Below are 21,720 nucleotides of genomic sequence, written 5' to 3' on the forward strand. Positions count from 1 at the left end.
GTGACCTGTCATCTTTCGACCCATCAGCTGCATGTTTGGCTACTCTGCAGTTAGAAGAATAAAAAAGAAATGCCCCTTCCTAACTGCATGAATCATTTTAATCCTCGTAAGTAAATATTATCTCAGGCCTGTTTTATTTTATACAAATTTATGTTAGACATTATCTCGCCACAGAGGTTTCCTACTACAGATGCAAAACAGACTTCAAATCATTCAACGGTAAAATAAATGCTCAGAAGAAAATGTACAAACATGTAAAACCACACACGATGACAGAAATAAATAAGTTGTGAATCTCCCCTCTCCAATCTTTCCCCTTCTCATACAAAATGAAGGCTTCGAAAAAGGAACCCATTTAAATACAAATGAACAGATATGATATTTGCAATAAAGTAAGAAGGGAAACTGAAGTAAAATCCATGTGTGGATGCTCTGATTTTGCCACAAGAGGGCACTGTTTTAACCTCACAGCAGGAAAAAGGACTCAGGTGATGGTTTGTCATGCAGCAACAAAATTAAAAATCAACTGACTGACAATACTCTTCCAATCGACACTTGACTAACACTAAGTTTGCACAAACCCTGGTTCCTGATTACTTGGCAGAAGCATCACTTATTCTAAATCAAGAACAGACAGGAGTGCAAAACTGTGAGGTTAGTTTTGCTTAAATACGGTAATTAAATCATGTGGTTCTAACACTGCCCAGCAATCACTTGAATGGAACCAGGATATTTGTGGGCATCACCTATGTGTTTTCATGATGTGACCCTTTCCTTGTGCTCCACTGACATTTAAAGTAAACCAACTTGAAAGCCCATCTTACCTGCAAAAAATATTTTCATCTTTACATCTCAAGCCATTATTTTAAGAAGCCAAGTGATATTAATATCCTCTTTCGACATCATGTTTCCCAGTAAAATAGTATCAATCTTATTCATTCATCCATTCAATTCTTGCTGGGTTGAGGGATTGAGTGCTTGGATCTCTGACTAATTCTGTATGACAACTGTCTGCTTCACTGCTTGCGCAAAACACTTAAACTATATATACTCCTGCTGGTGACAAATGTCAGAATATCCCATATTCAGAGACAGTTTTGGACGATTCAAATAAATGGACATGACTTGAGTGTTCCAAGGCATCCACTGGTTAATGCCAGATCTTAAACTGATTTGGGCCAACAGCAGGCTCGAGTAACGTACGTGCTGTCTAAAGCCTCTCATGGAGGGAAAAGAAAATTCTAAAGCTGGAGCAAGTTTAACCGAGCCTCCGCTGAACATGGTGGTGAGTCCCTCTCCAGGCTGTCACCTCTATCATAACTACACTAACAAACCAAAATGGATGAGTGAAATCAATTTAAAAAAATGAAACAAAACAAAAAAGGTCGCCAAAAAGAAATAAAATTTAATGATAGCAAATGCCAAGTGAAACAATGAAAACAGAGGAAATCACAAAAGCAAAAGAAAGGGAAAAAGAAAGAAAAATCAATAAAATCACAAGGCAGTCTCCAGAAATGTCAGGGATTATTAGTATGTAGAAAAATTAAACAGCCTCTTTCATATTTAACTACACTTCTTAGAGAAAAAAAAGAAGCAAATTTGACTTTCACGCAGGCAAAAAAAAAAAAAAGATTCTTATCAGACACAAAGCAAACATTTCACAAGAGAACACCAAACTTCAAATATGACATTTTAAACAGATATTTAGTACCTTCCTTGTATCCAGATAATTCCAATGAGTTTGGGGGGAGGGGGGTGCAGTGTTGCCCCAATTTTTGTTTTGAGAGGAAAATGACACCTTCAATTGATTTCTTTGGTCCTTCTTTACTTAGTGTCTTTTCTCTGGGTCCCTTTCGTAAAATTACAAGTTAATAAAAAAGAAAAAGAAAAAAAAAAAAAACATCCGCTCCTGTTTATGCACTAAGAAACGCAACAGCGCTACACCCCACACGTTGACCATGAAAGTTTTTTTCTTTCGTTTTTCTTGGTTTTTTTTTAAGTCACGTGCCAAGAAAACTGTACTTTTAAAAACTCTGATATTGCTCTGAGAAGAGCTCCTGGACTACAGTGTTACTTGGTGACTGATAGTCATGCAAATCTACAGATCAACATGTGACAACTTCTCTGAACCAGAGTCAGAGGTGGGGAGGGACTAGAGGGGAAATAAAATTAAGGCATCTTGTTTCCAAACTATCTTGGACTCGTGAAATCCCCCGTAGTGCTGTGGACAGTAGATCAGAGTCTTAAAAGACAGCATGCCTTGCATTTTCACCACATATATGGCACATTGTGACATTATCAGACAGAAACTACAAGTCTTTTTGAAATATGGAGTTGGTCTATATAATTTCGGAGATGCGGAACACATTTAAAACATTTGTCGCATCATCCAACAGATTGAAAAATGTCTACTTTCCATTAGACTTCTACGAGTATTGTAAAACTTGAAAATGCACGGAGTGGATTACACTTAAAAAAACATTAGCATTTAAACAGTGCCAACCTCTCTTTTTCGGCTGAAAAACTTGAGATCTCTCCTTCATCTGGGTCTTACATTTACTTGTGAGACTTGTTTGTTTTAAAAGACACCTGTAAGATTTTGTCCCCAAGGCGATAACCATTGAGGCTAGCAATGGCCATTGCCGCCTCCTCGTAGTTTGTCATGGTCACAAATCCAAACCCTTTGCATTTATTGGTGTTAAAGTCTCGGATGACTTTGACGTTGGTAACGGCTCCAAACGGGCCGAACATCTGCCACAAAATGCCCTCGTCGGCGTCCTGGCCCAGATTGTAGATGAAGATGCACCAGCCAGAGGTGGAGTTCCCGGGGACATTCACCCCCGAGATGCCACTCATATGGTCCACACTCATGGGGGAGAACCTGAGACGAAACACAGGAAGAGTTAGTGAAGTCAAGTCATTGTATTTGTATAGTGCATCTAACATGCACAAGTGCAACCCATAGCTAAATTAAGTTAACACAACACAATGTATTTCATCTACTTTCAAATAGCTTTAAACTCAATTTGCTGATACACGGCCTTAATAATTATATCTTGTTGCTTTGAAAGTGTGTTACATGATGACAGACATAAATAAGCTTATTAACTGCAATGCAATGGGAACAATACACCCATCGAATGCACAAATGATAATGAACCTGTTTAGATTTTAAGGCTGTGGTTGTGTTTATGGAATACGTGGCCTGACCTGAACCTCTGGGCCTGGTGGTGAACGGGCCCTCCAAAGCGTCGGGACTGTGCATGGTAGATCTGCGAGATGATCTGAGAGTTCTTCGCCTGGTTGGGATTGGCAGCGAACTTCACGGTGATGGGCTCTGTGGCACCAGGTGGTTTCTGGCCATTCAAGTCCTTAATGGCGTCTTCAGCCTCTGCTCGCTTGTCAAAGCGAATGAATGCCACACCTCGCGACATACCTGCACAGGAGGATCACCCTCTTGGTAAAACAGCAAACGGCATATGACATAAGGTTAAGTGAAGGGCTGCACGGTTTTTACTTACTGCACTCACCTGTTCCCTGGTCAACGAGAACGCGTGAGTTAATGATTCGACCATAGCGGGTAAACATGTCCTCCACGTCTTTCTGCGTCATGGTTTTGGGCAGTCCACTAATGTACAGGTTGGCATCCTTTATGGTGTCTGAGCTTGGTCTGGCATAAGACACCTGAAGACAAGAGAGGTTTAAAGAAACAAACTCTTAGCTGCTTGGAAGTAAAAAAACAAGAAAAACAAGAAAAACAGCATAAGTACTGCTGACTATTTGGCTATTAATGACTATTTATTCACTAAAAAATCTTTTATGAACACCAGTTGTTCAGCACCATGTTTATTAACTGGCATGTGTGATGTCCTATACATTTCTACAAATTATGCCCAAAGCCTCAAGTGACCACTACTAAAAGGAGACACTATACTGCTCCTATACTTTCCGACCTCACCAAAAAGTAGTCAAACAAAATGGGGTTAGGGAGTTTGAGTAAGACTATGCTTATTCTCAAACAATTTACAGACTAACTTCAAGTCTGTTTGTAGCAAGAGATAAGTAAAAACTAAAAAGAACCAACTTGCTTATAAAGGAAAACCATAAAATAAATAACTTTGTTAACATGAAAATAAATGTATACAAATGCTGCGTGAGGCCACAATGGAGATCTACGGGATCGTTTCTGGGATATTCCTCTGTCTTTGTTGAGTATAAATGTCTATCAAGTAGCATAGTCTCTACTGCACAAATGCTAAAAGTCTACAGCGAGACTTGACAGAGAGACCCAAGGCTAAGTGAAAGCTTTTCATTCTACCATTTGAAACAAGTGTACAGGAACACCTTTAAGCACGTTACCTTGATAGTTTTAGACTGTAGTCTCAGCCCATTGAGTGTATTGATTGCCCTTTCTGCATCACTAGGGTTAAGATAGTTAACAAATCCGTACCCTAAACTGTGGCCTAGAGAAAAAAAAAAGGAAAACAACAAAACAAAATAAAAAAAACTTTGCATAGTTCCAAACGCTGCATACTGAACAAAATAATCCGTACAACACATGCTAATATTAAAAAGGGTTAAACAAGTCTGTAAGCAAAGGAGAAGAAAATAAAAACCCAAAAATGTTCAGGACAAGTATTCTGTGAAGTAAATTAGGAGCCAGACTAAGGAGGCTCAAAACGACTACTGCATGGTAGATGCTGACTCGTCTTCAGAAAAGGTCTGAAGCAAAAGAAAACAAAAGTTATATTAAGTATAATGTCAACACTGAAAAAAACATTCATGAGTATCTCAATAATTGTCCACAAAATTTGACGACAAATCTTGTTAATTTACAGATTTCTGACCACCCGCTGCACTTAAGTTGTGGGGAGGGCCAATGAAACCAAGAATATAAAAATACGAGCCAATCGGAGTAGATCGTTTCTCACACTCTGTCTAGGACAGACAGATTTAAAGAGGCGTAGGAAAATAAACAGCCTGTCGTCAACAGAGTCATTCAACAGCAGAGTCATAAAGGGGGAAAAACAGAGTGTTACTGAAATACTGTACAAATCAGGTGGAATATTTCCTGACATGAAGACAGACAAATCCACAGCCTCTTTTCCAACTCCAGGAGAGGAAGAGTGAGAGCGAGAGTGAGGGACAGAGACAAGGAGGGACAGAGACAAGGAGGGACAGAGACAGAGACAGAGAGATGGATAGAGAGAGGGAGGGAGGAAGAGGGAGAGCGAAAAATACACGTGTGTGTGAACGGTTGCAGAGAGCTGTTATGTACCGTTACCTGCCACTTTATCCCGGATGAGCTTGGCAGACTCTACCTCCCCAATACTGCTGAAGAGGCTGCGCAGTTCATCTTGGGTCATGTTCTGGGGCAGGTAATTGACAATAAGGTTTGTTCTGGCATCTTTGCCTTCATCGGCCATGTGATCTTCGTAACCGTTAGACATGTCATGCACCTCCTACGTAGATCCGGGAGAAGAAATGGTTAGTACGAGTTCTCTCGACAGGTTGGAGTCCTGGATAACTCTGCATAAGTCGCCTTCATAGAATTTATAATCATAACATACCGATCCCATCTTAAACAAGAGAAGCTAGAGTTTGCCATCAGAGGTAAAATGGTGATATAGCAAGTCTTCTAGGTCAACAACAGAATAGTTTTGCAAAGATAAAACATACAATTAACATTCTGCATCGATACATCTCCACTTCTGACTGCTTTACAGTGAGGAATACGGGAACAAATTCAATGATAGCCAAGGTGCATCCCTGATTGACAAACTCATTGTAGTTAGAAAGTCCAGCCAACATTTGTTAGTCCTGCTGGCTGTAATTTACAGTTACATAACCGTTCCCAACTAAAGCACAATCCAGTCTTGGTTGAGTAGTCCACGTGGCCACCCAGTCAACATTTTACTTAGAGTTACATTTGGAAATACTTCAGTTACCACTTCCTAATCATTTGGAAAAAACTTCAGTAAACTGTGTTGTGATGATAGTATCAGCCTACTCGTGCTGGAGGCCATCTTAATATAATCTTTCAAAATTAGCACATTCAACAACATAAATAATGATTGATTTTGTCTGGCCTTATAAAAAAAACCAAAAAAAAAACAAAGAGAAGCATTTAAGTCCATAGGAAAATGTGAGTATATATGACTTTAAAATGTTTGAAATCTGGGCATCAGCCATTTGTCCTTCACAGTACTATAAGAAATATTACACACACATACAAATAATACATGCTTACTACTTGCCCCCGCATTTGGTTTTCATATTAGCAGACCCAGTTAAATAATGAAAACGAGTATTCTTTGTTGTCTATAAATGCTGGGAGAAACAAACCAACCAAGTACAGCATGAACTGCCAATTGAAGTTACTGAATGACACTGCAACTGAATTCAGGCCATATCAATTTCCCACAACTGCTCCACTCACTGGGTTGCAACAGGTTGGGCAATACAGTTTCACAAGGACCACTAAAGGGGCCTGTCCCTTAACCACAAGACTATATGTTTGAAGACAACACACTAGAAACATCCTGAGTGGACAACAACACTTCCACTGTAAGTGGCAAACACCGCAGCCTTATGGTCAGCCAAGATGAACCACCCCTTGAACAACCAGCACTACTTTGAGCTAACCCATGAACAGGCCTTGTCTAGCTCATCCAAAAGTATTATTTAAAAGGTATAGGTAATTTATTGCCAATTATTTATTTATGAGCCCTCGGTAAAAGGATCAACCAACATGCGACTGAACCCACAACACCTGATTGTGATTTGAATGATAAAACACATCAATGTAAAGTAATAAGCCAAACCAAACATTTTCATGTAAGCCAAAGAAGAATCCTGAAATAAAACTGTACAAAGAAACCCATTAGCCTAACAAATAAGCCACCAAAGGGGCCACGTTTCTGAAGCTTGAATGCCAACCTCAAGCAAGAGAGAATCTCTCTGGGATCAATTTGAGCATTGCAGATATCTGACAATGTCCCATTCATGATGAGAAAGAAGTCTTATTGTGTATTCCTGTGGTGCAAGTCATCAGCTCTCAGGACCTGAACAAACACTGTTCTTATTGCACAAATTCCCACTCTGGGAAACTAACAGTGATGGGGAAATGGACGAAAGATCTTTAAAACATGGAAACCCAAACTGGTTTTCTTAGCCGCTGTCTCACCGATTTATCATAACGTCAAGTCCCCCATATCAAATACAAAGGCTCAAATAGCACAATGTCTTCAGCTGTACCAAACACTATTTGTCTACACTACTTCAAACTGCTCACAGTCTTTGCTTCTCGATACTAGTATTGATAACGTTACAACTAGACAACATTTCTTGGCCAAGTGGCATTACTGTAACCATCAGTACCTTGGATATACATGGGTTGGGCTACATCACAATTATCTACTATAACAAGAGCTACATGACTAATTTTTAGAGATACGTTGCTACTCACTTTTAAGTATCTAATGTGTCCCCTTCTGACTGCCATGAAGAGACTTCACAGATCCCGAATCTGAAGGCACCAAAAACAAAAATAAGGTAATAAAAATACACGCTGACAAAAAAAGGAGGGAGGACTGAGGGTGTGGAGAGGGCAAAGGCAGGTGTTTTCAGAGGGGTGGGATCAAAATGAGCAGGAAAACAATTAATTGAAATAAAAACACAAGGAGGTGCCGAGCCGCCTTCTGTGACCACCTGTGGAAAGAACATAACAGCTATAAGCTTCTGTGTCTGGTCTAGCTTGTTTCAGCGTGTATTTTTAACACCTCACTTTGATTCATTTCTAAAGGGGGAAATATGATGACCCTGAATTATTTCTGCCACCAATCCCAAACTCAAAACATCACAAGTCATTCCCAGTTTAGGTCAAATGCAGGAGTCTTGAGACTTAGACAGTTCTTAGAGGAGGGGTGGGGCGTAAACAAATATTAAGCGAATGCTATTAGGTTGTGCACAAATAAATTATGTCTGAATTGTGATCTGATGCATTCTGGTCACTTAGGCTATGTTTTCCATTCATGAGCAAGAATATGTTAAACAGCACGAGTGTCTCGCAGACAATGAAACGAATAGTGTACAAAACCAGGCAAACCATTGGTTGACACAATTACAGTCTCCTAACCTTGGCTAATCGTTTCCATTTATGGTCATTTGCAGAACTTCAATAGGGCAAAACAGAAACCAGCTCATTGTATCGCAGAAATGTTGGGACTTGCATATTTGAAAACATTCTTTATTGTATAAAAAGTGTCAATTCGTCAGGTTACTAAAACCGGAACGCTCAGAAATCCTCCTCTAAATTGCACTGATACTACTACTTGACCACAATTTTTCCACGGCATCCATATTTCAAAGGTATGTTAAACTGTATGGGGAGCATGATCTACAATTAACCTGAAAAGATGGATAGCAAACACTGCAACGAAGACAACTACCAAGATGACTGATTTGATGACGCGGTGTATGCACATCTTCAGCATCAAAACGGTTCCAGAACTAGGTTCCAGAAACCGTATTTACATTGCTGGTACAGTAATTGAAAACGTTGACCAGAACATACCAGTAATGCACCATGACAAAGTGACAAAGTAACGTTCACCTAAAGTTAGCTTCCTACTCAAGTTACCAAACCCACTAAGGTTATAGTTAGCTAACGTGCCGATAGCTTCGTAAATGATGGCAAATAAACGTCACGGTCAATCATACGGAGATCGTTATGTAATCCAATGCCTCAATTACCTCTAGGTGACTTTAAACATACATTTTTGCCATAGCTAACCCATGACAAGCGAGATTATTAGCTCGCGTGTGGTTCGAAATGCTGGCATGAAAAAAGGGGGCGTGAAAGGACTGTAGGCCCTTAGCAGGCCAGCTAAGCTAGCTAGCTGAATGAGCCGGATAGCTGACGTCTTCCGGTAAATTACAATGTCTTTATAATCATACATTGATGCTTTGCGCATAAAATTGTTAAGGATCGATAATTCTACAACACCAAACGACCATTATTCGACTGCATCCTCACCGCTATAACTATATTTCAAGCTTAGGTACAAAAGTTGCACGCTAACATTAGCTACATTTTCTTCCCGTTCATGAATCAAGCATCAGCAGGCCTGTAGGCCTTCAGCTACCCCACGCTAGTCGCATGGAGGCCACTCTGCAAAATCAAGACACGATAACCCTCAAATTACTTCGGTTTCAGTAAAACAGTGAAATACAAGTTCGTCTTACCAACTTTTCTGTTTCGTCGATTCAATCTCGTTTCTAGAGCTACCCTACACCTCTGTGAACGAATGCAGACAGATATTGACGTTGACTTCTCGTGACACAAACACGCCACCGGGACCCTCTGCAAAAAAAAGCGAGGCTAACTTTATCCCGCCTACCTCATAAGGTTATTCGCCTGCTTCCTTGTCAATTACGCCCGGCATCCTATGATCACATCTGGTATATTTTCAGCTAGCCTATTTTTTGGACGTTTAAAAGGAAATGTTACAAATTGTCGCATGAAAATAAGCGCGTGGTTAACTCAAATGTTGTAATAATTATCTTCAAAGATATAACAATAATAATAATGATGATAATAATGATAATAATATTAATAATAATAATAATAATAATAATATTAATTATAATCAGAATCATAATAATTATATAATCACAGAGAAAAATGTTAGTGTCATGTGGTCCTTTGGTAGCCTATCACAATAGTAGCTTTTAACAATCACCTGAGATTAATCTACAATATTGCATCTGCCATGAACGAATGGTTTTACAACGTAGAGAGGATGTTAGTTGGCCAGTGCCTCGATATTAGCTCGCAGTATCAGTTTGGCCAGCTGAGCTCTGGTCAGGTGCAGTGCTGCTGAGCTCTACGCAGGGCAGAGCTGTCGCCATGGAGCAACACAGTATCTGGCCAAAAGAAATCACAAATGTATGTCCTTTAGTCCTGCAATAGACTCTGAATGACTTCTGGTGTCACGGATGGCATGCAAGTCCACAGGAGAATGGTCAGGATCCATGCTGGCTGGTAGTACTATAGGCATATTTGTGCTGGAAGTGAGGGAACTCCTTCTCCTCTGACACAGAGAGGAGTTCGCCAGTGATGGGCTCGTGCCAGTCTAGTTCATTTCTCCTGGAGCTTGAATACACCCCTGTAGCGAATAATACCCAAGAGGGTTGTATTGATTAGCTAAGATACATCTAGGCTCAGTGGCTACTGCTTGGTGGTGTTCGTAACCATGTGTGTCAGACAGGCAGTGCAACTGACGACCTATAGTGTTGATTCCTGGGGATCAGCTCTGTCTAGTCTGCCACAGCATGCAGCCCAGTAACCTTGCTTCTTGGGGCAGATGAGCAACCATGAGCTCTGGTTTATTGCTTGCCCACTTTCTCATGTTAACTCAGGACTACCATCTTGTCTAATAAGCTGTTTTGACTGTGACTGTGACATTTATCTAAACCTCTTTGTTTTTCAGTCCTGTTGTCTTTGGCGCGCTGTTGGAGTGCATAGCTAAACCTTGTAGTCCTCTGTGGTCCAAGCACACTGTCCAGTCTTTTCAGCATTGTAAAGTCACTCTCCTTACCAGCAATGAGGTGAGTTTGGACAGTATGCTGTATAAAGAAGAAATCCTGAACAGGATAGAAAGTTGGTAGAAAGGTGGGGTGAGCAGGTGCAGCATGATCTATAGTTACCATAGCCCAGTTTGAAGGTAAGGCTGGATATAGGTGGGTTGGTCTTGTGCATGTTGTTCTCCTAGACAATCCAGCTTTAGGACCACTTGCGAAGTATACTTAAGAGCTGGTGCTGCCCTACTTGGATATGTACTCAAGCAAAAGAGCAGCTGTGACCTTCAATTGTAGTAACAGGTTGATTATGAAAGTTGGTTGATGAAGTGCATTTGTTTCTTATAAGAGAGTTTGATTGTGTGTGTGTGTGTGTGTGTGTGTGTGTGTGTGTGTGTGTGTGTGTGTGTGTGTGTGTGTGTGTGTGTGTGTGTGCACGCGCGCCTCCAACATGGCGTCTGTGTGGAGACGGGCGTAAGGAGAGCTCCAACTACCCCAACACAGCCCGCACACCCGTCGTGACTGCCGCCGTTAATGCAATAGATGCAAGATGCTTCAGAGAACGATTCTGATAACCACATGACTGAATCTTGTCTGAGCAATTATTGCATCTGTCAAATTTGTATCCTTATGTGATATTTATTCTTAATTGTGGATACAAATAAAGAAGTAAACTGTGTGTGTGGGTAAATGGGCAAGTTTGTCAATCCAAAGAGGAAGGGTCATTAAAAGTCCAGCAATGAGTATTCCCACACATACAGGCCTGGTTAAATTGACATGGACTGTACCACAGATAAGATTTTCTGTGGCTGTCTGTTATTCACAGAAAGAGCTGGGAGCTCCATACACCCTTCTCTAGACATCAGCTATACACTAAAAAAAAAAACATTGGCCATTAAACTAGATGATTGCTTGATCAGTGTTCATTAACTGAGGCCTAGGGCGTTTGAAGGCGTTTTCAGCCTCATAATGTTTTTTGTCCGATCCTGCCTGGTTGCTGCCAATATATGGCTGCAAAGAAACTTGCTCATGACAGCCTCTTAAAACATCTGCAGATCATCTTGTTCTCAAGCTCCATCCCAGGATGGTCATTATTCAGTTATCAAGTAGGCTGAAGGTGAATATCAAGGTGTAGTCCTCCACCCCCCTCCTCTTTCCACAGGACATGTTTTCATTAGTCTAATACCGGTACTCTATCTCTGCTCTTGGCCACATTTAAGAGGAGGTAGGCCTAATTGAGTCCACACCATGCCACAAATCATATCATCAGATCTCCACTCTCGACACACGCACCACTGCAGTCCACTGAATTTTATTTTCTGCTGAATCATTTTTAAATTGTACTGTATTGAAATGTACCATTATATTCCGCTGTTAACTGCAAGAACAATGACACGATTACACCATATGATTAACTTAGCCGCATACTGCAGTCAAGTCTGGAAGAGCACTGCTGCCACTTAGTGGTGGTTATCTTGACTTGTAGCCTACAATTACTCACATTTTATAGGTTTGCTCGTAGAAGATTCATCATTCATCATTTTTACATATCTACTCTACTCGTGTCTTGTCAATATTTGTGCAATGCTGCAAGTAGTTGGTGTTTTTGTGCTAGAAACGGGCTCTGGCTAAACTGTGTTGAGTCCAGATGATTCACTCATACGTCATTTACGCGCGTCAGCACCCTCTAGGAAGTCAGCAACAAGATGGCGTCAGCGTCGGATCCGCAGGTTGAAGACACCGATTTGGATGAATTATTGGACAGTAAGCTTTGGAGTAATACCTTTAACATATGCGTCAGGTCGGGACATCAGCCGCACATACTTTGATGTGTGAAAGTTTGCTTTGTAGTGTTTATTATTTGCTTTTGTATGCGCATGGCATGGGCTTGCACAGTTAGCTGCCTGTCAGTTTCAGAGTTAGGAGGCTACTGACGCCCTAGTTGACCTTACATTTTAAGTTGATTTGTAAGATAATGTCTTTATTTTATGGTCGTCCGGGAACATTCTTTTTCATGGCATTGTAGTTGTTGGTTCCATAAATGCTCTGTGATAACACTCACTGAGCTTTGTCCTTGAAATAGCCTATTCCGAAAATTACTCGATGTAGAAGCGACCCGTAGAGGATCACGGAGGAACAGCCTAGTTGCTCCGTAAATAAATGATGGCTTGATATAATGGAGAAGCTGTCAAATGGTGAATAGATCTAATGTAGTTGGATAGCATGCTTGTCAATCTGAAGTTGAGGGCAAGAAACCAATTATGAAACACATTGCAATTTAACAGAAACATTTGAACAACTGTGAATTAAGTTCAAGTAGTTGACATAAAATAACATTGGTGTATTTTGTATCATGTGAAGGAGTTTGTAGCAGTACATGTGTCATGTTTTCAGATGGATAATGATCCTATTGACATGCTACTGATGTTTTTTTTTTATCAAAGACATATGTGCCATTACACAAACAGTGCAATGTTAGTGGATGATCGAACAGAAACAAACCCACAGTTGCCAAGTTGTAAGAGCTTTTACCTCATTCTGCATACCTGTTGAGGTGGTTGGGCAAAGGAGGATGTTGGACAAATCGGCATCCATCATGGCCAATTCCTCCCATCCCCTTCATTGGCTGTGCAAAACAGTTCTTTTAGTTCTGCCATTAGAACACTGCTGTCACATAATGTTACTACTTAGTTTTGTCATCATTTCGTTCTCCACTGTATGTGTGATATGAAGATTTCACCAGCATGTATGCGAAGGACCACTTGCCTCAACTTTCAGTATTTGCAAACCCTAAGGCATGTACATCTATGCCCCAATGGCATGTTGTAGTCACTGAGTGATTTTTTAGGTGGGCTGGTATGCTGGACATAACTGTATACACATTTCTTTTACTTTTATTTATTTTACTATTGGGCTGTTGTGACTAGTAAAAATCTAATCTTATCTTATCTTATCTTGCATGAGCTTTTGTCCGGAACTCTTCATCACCTAATGGCTTTAAGTGCAGCATATTATCTACTGAATTGAACTGTCATTGACCATCTACTATGACTGATCATTGACATTCATTTTTATCTGCTGTAGAGAGGGTACATTGTATTGCTGAAATGATTCTGCTTCACCTTTTTAAATATGTGTTCAGTTTTTTGTGGAATGCAATATCCATTGCCAATGGCAATGGCTGTCAAAGACAGTTCACAAAGTAGTGTTCAAAGTTAAGACTAAGTTGGTATTTCTTGCAGGTGCCCTCGATGACTTTGAGAAGACAAACGTTCCACCTTCTGCCCCAGAGGCAGCTGCTGGGCCAAATGCAGAAAAGGCAGATGGGAAGAAGGTAAGCGTCATTCCACTGTAGTACACTTAATGAATTCTCAGATGTGCGCGGCATGTAAAATGAAGGTGTTGTTTTGTGGATGTACTATATTGCCTAATTGATGTGCCCGTGTCAGCCAAGGGGGCAGGCAAATTCCCGGAAGTAGAAACACCTATGCAGCTGGTGATATCAATGCTTGGCTAACCCCATAGGACGCCCATTCATTCAGAATTTTTTTTTAAAAATCCCATTACTTCATGCAACATGTGTCATGTGTCGTCGTTGTAACGTCTGTATTTTCTACACAAGGAGTAGAAAGCAAAACCAATTCATCACTTTCTCGTACATAAAGTTGTTTTCCCGTAAAGAAGTATAGTTAGCAAGTCTGTCGAAGGGAAGCTAACGTTCAACGTCGCAGAGTAGTGTTTGGATAAGAAGCTCAGTCCAGCCTGCATGAAAACCATGACGGAAAATCATTAGCAAGATCAGTGAAAAAGCTATATAGCCTACGGTAGCCTACTGTATGATGGGGTACCTAGGCATTACCTAGAGGCAAGTAAACCTAACAAAAACTCCATCTATCAGACCAGTTACAGCAAGTTAGTCTGTGCACGTATGATGGGAAGTGAACAGAACAGATTTTTTTTCAGTCCCCTCCCATTGAGAACAACAAAGTCAGTTTGTCCATTTCTTTTACTGTCTATCTATGCTCACCCATCAAAGCAAGTTCATTCTCGTGACGAGACACGCGGGCCACAGGAAATTATAACCGGACCGCATCTGGCCGGTGGGCCGCTAGTTGAATAGGCCTGGTCTATGGTGTCAGCCAGGCCTATCATTTATATGTTTTCATTCACTTTGACTGTCTTTCTCCACAGCCCCCTCTGCTGGAAGACAGTCAGTTTTTTGAGTCCCTGTTTGAGGGGGAGATGGCGAACCAGGCCAAAGAGGAGTGGGAGAGGGCAATGGCTGAGCTTGCCCAGGAAGAGCCAGAGCTGCTGCAGCATTTTCAAAAACTGTCTGAAGCAGCAGGGAAAGTCGGTATGTGTGTTTGTGTGTTTGTATACAGATTTCCTTCTTTCATTTATGACATGCACATGCTTAACATAATATGATTATGTGTTGAAGTGACACAGTGGATTGTAGAGCAAGCTGTGTGTTACTACGTAAATCATTTTATTTCATTTTACTATAGAGTGTGTTTTACCACTGTGCAAATGACATGGGATTTGTTGTCTTATCACATTTGTTCCTAAAGGCACTGATGTAGCTTCACAGCAGGTGTTCACCTCATGTCTAAAAGACACCCTCAGTGGACTGGCAAAAAATGCAGACTACTTGCAGGTAATCCAGTCAATGTCAGAAATTGTCAGTAAGAATGGGAAAACATATTGTAGAATGAAAAGCACACATGAAAACGATTGTTTTTAATCCCATTTTAAGAATTCAGGTTTAGCTGGAGACGACCTGGCAAAGACATTAGAAGGATTGGGATTAGAGGACAATGGAGAAGGAGGAGGAGGAGGAGGAGGAGGTGGAGGAGGTGGAGAGGATGGAAATATTCTACCCATAATGCAATCGATTATGCAAAATTTGCTCTCCAAGGACGTTCTTTACCCATCACTCAAAGAGATTACACAGAAGGTATGTCCTATCATAAACCACTTATTGTAAAGATGTACTGTATCTGTTGGATAGATTGTTTTTGTCCAGTATTGTATGTTAAGTGTCTCGGACTTATCTATTTACTTTAAGTATCCTGAGTGGTTAAACAGCAACAAAGAATCTCTCCCTGCGGAGGAGTTCAGTCGATATGAGCAGCAACACAAGATCATGGGAGACATTTGTTCCCAGTTTGAGAACGATGGGGATCAGGAAAGCACTTTTGAGAATATTCTAGATCTAATGCAGAAGGTAAGTCACTCTATCAAACATTTACTCCATGCTCGCCTTAAAAAATGATCAATGATCAATTTTTTATTCAACAACACATTGCATTCATATACCGTTCTGTAGCTGCAAGATCTGGGACAACCACCAAAAGAGTTAGCAGGAGAAGCGGTATGTACATGTTTGTTTGATAGACATAGGTGATTTTCATTTGCACCTCTGGTGTTGTATTTCATGACATCTATGCTGTTTCTTTTCCCCTTACAGCCTCCTGGCCTGAACTTCGACATGGAATCGTTGAATATCCCAGGAGCGCCTGGGGCTGGAGCTGCTGAGCAGTGCTCAATTATGTGATGTGTCATGAGGCACTACATCAGGTGTCACAATACTGTGTCACAAAGCCTGCTCCAGGAGGATGTGGAACTAGAAGTCAGACCCATATCTGACGTGACATGACATGACATGACATAACATAATATGACATGATCTGATCTGTTCTGTTCTGTTGTGAATACTTTCAGGGGGGGAGCTCTGAGTATACAAATTTACATTGTGGATGCAGGCAAGACCCCAGTGTAGTGCCTACCCCTGGTGGGAAAAAAAGTCTCTTTTTCACTGATCGAACATTCACAAGAAAAGAGCCGCTCTTGGAATCTATCACTTAACTTTAATCACCTCTTTGCAATCTTAATTGGTTAGAAGGCTCAAGTAATGACTGATCAGTTTTGATCATCTCATGGTTGCAGATAAATGGAATTGGCAGAATGGTAAACAATGCACTACATGATTCTGTGTGGTTTCAGCTGGCGTGCCAATAACCTCAGACTCACCTGGGTCCTGAGCTCAGTCTTGTCTGTAATGGGATCAGGAGGAGGATGTGTGGACATTAATGTAATTAACTTAAGAATGGATACAAGGCCTCACTGAGAATGACCGACCGGTACCACTATAAACCTCAGGGTAGCAATACTGTTTCACTCACCTCTGGGGTCTTTTGTTTATGCTACACCATGGCTAGTTCTTAAAATAAATATAAAAAGTGAATTAAAAATTAATTTACATTGTTTTAACTAACCAAGTCAAAAAGATGGACTATTAAACATGTTTATATAACCAGCATCTTCACAAATTCAGAGAAATCTAACATTCCGATTTCCTAGAAAACACCACTAAACACATTAGATGTTGAATACCATTCACATTCTGATTTTCTTTCAGTCTGCAATGGTGTAATAGTGACAATGGAAAGGACATCATGGATTTTGAATATATTCACTACATCCAGATATCATTAATTACTCTGAAATCCCGATGACTTCTGATCAAAAAGAAAACCGTGATGAGGAAATAAATTATTTGGAATTCATTCATTCGAATTTCTGTCAGGACTTAAGTGATGTGCCTCCTCATCCTATGTTGTACCCTTGTAAATTGTATAGAATTGTGTGTTGCTCAGATTATTAGGCTAAAATTATATGTTCTATTGTATGTATGTTCTCATAATTATCACTTACATATACAGTTCTGACAGATACCAAGCTTGTAACATTTTAAAGATGGTAATTGTGACTAAACACATACGTAATTGAATAGCATCTGTTTAAAATTGTGCAACTCGTTACAAAGCAATAACACATTAATTATGACACAAATGACATAGTGCAAAGTTAAAATAAAGGGGGGGGTATAATCTAGCAGCCAATCTCCAAATTAGAGAGCCTGTTACAACCTGTTACTCCCACCACTTTTTTTTTTTTCATAATAAAGAGATTCAAATCTATTGATTGAAACAGCAACAATGTCTCCCTAGTCCTTGGTTGTGTGACTCTGAACATAGCTATTTACACAAAGTGCCGATTGGATGGTCTAATTTCATGTGTAAGAAGTAATAGGCTTATTGCTATGATATCACTTTGAAGGAAAAAATACAGACAGGCCAGCAATAACAGTGACTTCCATAAGTATTTAAACATATGCTAAAGTTGGCTATAAAGAGGAATATAAAATCAACTTTTGGGTATCATGGATATTTTGATAGCCTATCAATATTTTTATTCTCATTGAATTTAATGCAAATCAAACAAACTAATAGTCTAACTGGAAAAAAAAACATACCAATCAGTATGGTGAAGGGTACAGTATGTGATGATGTAAGGTTATTTTATTTCCAAAGGCCAAGGGAGCATTATCAGGAGCATGCATCCTGGATCCATGAATAACTGGCCTTTAAAAATAAAAATACTGTATGTCTGCCCCTCAATGGGGATATAACAGGGGTTCCAATACTATGTTAGTATTGGACCCCAGCATTTTCAGGAAAAACATTTATTACAGTGCATGAAAATGCACTGTACTGTTCTTCCTAGGCTTTTTAGAGTGCATGAAAAATGCACTCTATTGTTATTCCAACTATTCTTATTATTCTTCTTCTAACGCTTTTTGTGCGTTTAATGCGGCTTCAACGGTTTAACTTTGAAACTTCATTCAAACTGTGTCGCGTAGATCTTACTTAGGTGACTGGAGACATGTATTTTTCAACTTTGTAACTTTTATACTTTTTAAGCTATTTAATTAAAACTATCAAAATTTCCCCATAGACTTAACATTGTGACTATGACATCACAGTTCCGATTAGAATCCTATGCCAGAACACTCTCTCCCAGGCTTTTAGAATCCTATCCCAGAACTCTAAGGCTTCTAGAATCCTACTGTATGCCAGAACTCTCTCTCTCAGGCTTTTAAGCATAAAGTCTGGCTCTAATAAGACTACAGATCCTATTCAACTGTTCCCTGTGCCCAAAACTGTTTCAAAATAAAAATCCTCACTACCATAATTCACTATCAAATCGTTCAACCATTTAAACTACTCAACTATTTAACTGTTCAGCCATTTTAACTGTCAGTTGTCATCAACTATTTAAACTACAACTATTTATACTCAACTATTTAACTGTTTGGCTATTCCAACTGTCCGTTTTCATCAACTATGACTCCCTCCAACTGTTTCTACTGCCTGAAACTAAATTCACTTTTAATTAATTCAACTATTTCAACTACTCAACTATTTAAACTACTCAACTATTTAACTGTTTGGCTATTCCAACTGTCAGTTTTCATCAACTATGACTCCCTCCAACTGTTTCTACTGCCTGAAACTAAATTCACTATGAATTAATTCGACTATTTAAACTACTCAACGATTTAACTGTTTGGCTATTCCAACTGTCAGTTTGCATCAACTATGACTCCCTCCAGCTGTTTCTACTGTCTGAAACTGTTTCAAAAATATGAGTCCTCACTAAAACAATTCACTATTAATTAATTCAACTATTTAAACTACTCAACTTTTTAACTGTTACGCTTTTCCAACTGTCAGAGTTAATCAGTTATGACTCCCACCAACTGTTTCCTCCACCCAAAACTGTTTCATAATGAAAGTCCTTACTACAATTATTCACAATTAAATAATTAAACATTTAAACTACTTTAACTACATTTATTACGACTGTAAACTAATTAATCAACTGTTCAGCAATTTTAACTGCCAGTTGTCTTCAACTATGACTACCACCACCTATTTCCTCTGCACACAACTGTTTCAAAATAAGTCATCAGTGCCATAATTCCGTATTTAATAATTTAACTATTTAAACTATGCAACTATTTAACTCATTTAGCTCAACTATTTGAACTACTCAACTGTTTAACTTTTTGCCCATTCCAACTGTTAATCGTCATCAACTATGACTCCCATCAACCTTTTTTCTACTTCACCTCTATCTTTGTGCTTGAATGATATTTGAAACATTATCTACAGCGCCCTCCACAATTATTGGCACCCCTAGTTAAGATGTGTTCTTTAGCTTCTGATAAATTCATTTTTTTTCCAAATAATATAGGACCACAATGAAAAAAAGTGTAAAATCCAACCTTTAATACAAGTGCATTTATTTAGAAGGAAAAAAATCCCACATTAAGAAAATAATTATTTTACATCAAATCATGTGTGCCACAATTATTGGCACCCCTGATGTAAATGCTTTGTACAACCCCCTTTTGCTAATAAAACAGCACCTAATCTTGTCTTATAATGTTTCACAAGATTAGAGAAAACAGAAAGAGGGATCTTCGACCATTCCTCTTTGCACAAAATCTCCAAATCATCCAACGACCTGGGTTCTCTCCTCTGCACTCTGCTCTTCAACTCACCACACAGGTTTTCAATGGGGTTGAGGTCTGGGAACTGAGATGGCCATGGTAGGAGCTTGATACGGTGTCTGGTCAACCATTTCTGTGTAGACTTGGCCATATGCTTAGGGTCATTATCTTGCTGAAAGACCCAGTGACTATCCATCTTCAGCTTTCAGGCAGAGGCCACCAGATTTTGATTTAAAATGTCCTGTTATTTCAAAGCATTCATGATGCCATGCACCCTAACAAGGTTCTCAGACCCTTTGGAAGAGAAACAGGCCCACAGCATCACCGATCCTCCCCCATACTTCACAGTGGGCATGAGGTGCTGTTCTGCATACTCATCTTTTTGTTACGCCAGACCCACTTAGAGTGTTTGTTGCCAAAAAGCTCTAACTTTGTCTCATCTGACCAAAGCACACGGTCCCAGTTGAAGGCCCAGTACCGCTCCAGACGTTTGTGCTTATGATTTTGAGTGAGAAAGGTTGTTTTCCCTGCATGCCTCCCAAACAACTTGTTGGCATGTAGATAGTGCCTGATGGTTGTTTTGGAGACTTTGTGACCCCAAGATGCAACCATTTGATGCAATTCTGTAACAGTGAGTTTTGGAGATTTTTTTATTTCTCTTACCATCCTCCTCACTGTGCGTGGTGGCAAAATAAACATGCGTCCTTTTCCAGGCTTGTTTACCACTGTTCCAGTTGTTTTAAACTTCTTCACCATTCCTCTGACCATAGATATGGGCAGGTGTGCGAGTGGCTATTTTCTTATAGCCATTGCCTTACTTGTGAAGGTCGACACACATCTGCCTTACTTGAACAGTGTGTTCCTTTGTCTTTCCCATGTTGAAGAGAAATGGCCTCTGTGTCACGTCATATTGATAGCCCAGGGAAACAGGATGTTAAAAATGACTAATTAAATGTTCCTACGTATTCTGATTGACTTTGTAAACTACTGTAGAAATGACAGAAATGACAGAAATACTTTAATTACATTTATTTCCTAGGAATTGTTAGGGGTGCCAATAATTGTGGAACAGGTGATTTTATGAAGAATAATTATTTCTTAATGTGGGATTTTTTCCTTCTAAATAAATGCACTTGTATTAAAGGTTGGATTTTACGCTTTTTTTTCATTGTGGTCCTATATTATTTGGAAAAAAAATGAATTTATTAGAAGCTAAAGAACACATCTTAACCAGGGGTGCCAATAATTGTGGAGGGCGCTGTAACTATATTTTACTGAGCAGAAATGTTTGAATTTTCATGCACTCGTAATTCCCTGGAATTGCTTTCTCTAGTTATTATTATAGTGCATGAAAATGCACTATATTGTTCTTCCTAGGTTTCTTATTATTATTACAGTGCATGAAAATGCACTGTACTGTTCTTCCTAGTCTTCAACTTCTTCATCTTCTTATTATTACAGTGCATGAAAATGCACTGTACTGTTATTCCAAGTCTTCTTATTAGAGTGCATGAAAATGCACTCTACTGTTATCCGATTTATTACAGTGCATGAAAATGCACTGTACTGTTCTTCCTCGGTCTTCTGCTTCTTCTTATTATTCTTCTTCTAACGCACGCAATTCAGCTTCAACCGCTTAACGTAGAAACTCCATTAAAATTTTGTCGCGTAGGTCTTACTTACGCGATGTGGGCTTTGTATTTTTCAACTTTGTAACTTTTATACTTTTTAAACTATTAGTTAAAAACTATTACAATTTCCCCCATAGACTTAACATT

General features: G+C 39.5%; 2 protein-coding genes across 6 annotated transcripts; one reads left to right on the forward strand and one right to left on the reverse strand.

Annotated features, from left to right (window-relative positions):
* Positions 1–115: 115 nt before the first annotated feature.
* On the reverse strand, positions 116–9,368 carry elavl1a (ELAV like RNA binding protein 1a). 5 transcript variants are annotated; one of them, XM_062530525.1, is made up of 7 exons: positions 9,247–9,368; positions 7,469–7,528; positions 5,285–5,462; positions 4,360–4,463; positions 3,531–3,684; positions 3,211–3,436; positions 116–2,881 (listed from the first exon to the last, which is right to left on the reverse strand). In XM_062530525.1, the coding sequence occupies exons 2-7, from the start codon at positions 7,502–7,504 to the stop codon at positions 2,557–2,559; spliced, it is 1,023 nt and encodes a 340-aa protein (XP_062386509.1). In that variant the 5' UTR covers positions 7,505–7,528; positions 9,247–9,368; the 3' UTR covers positions 116–2,556. The 5 variants fall into 5 exon arrangements, with proteins under 5 accessions (XP_062386509.1, XP_062386507.1, XP_062386508.1 ...); XM_062530523.1 differs by having other exon boundaries at positions 3,522–3,684; XM_062530524.1 differs by having other exon boundaries at positions 5,279–5,462.
* Positions 9,369–12,261: 2,893 nt separating this feature from the next.
* pex19 (peroxisomal biogenesis factor 19) lies at positions 12,262–17,150 on the forward strand. The gene is made up of 8 exons (XM_062530527.1): positions 12,262–12,345; positions 13,824–13,915; positions 14,773–14,935; positions 15,153–15,238; positions 15,338–15,538; positions 15,650–15,808; positions 15,911–15,955; positions 16,052–17,150. Exons 1-8 carry the CDS (start codon positions 12,288–12,290, stop codon positions 16,136–16,138), a joined length of 891 nt encoding a protein of 296 aa, XP_062386511.1. The 5' UTR covers positions 12,262–12,287; the 3' UTR covers positions 16,139–17,150.
* Positions 17,151–21,720: the final 4,570 nt, after the last annotated feature.

This window comes from Sardina pilchardus, chromosome 2 (assembly GCF_963854185.1).
Source record: "Sardina pilchardus chromosome 2, fSarPil1.1, whole genome shotgun sequence".
NCBI classification, from domain to species: Eukaryota; Metazoa; Chordata; class Actinopteri; order Clupeiformes; family Clupeidae; genus Sardina; species Sardina pilchardus.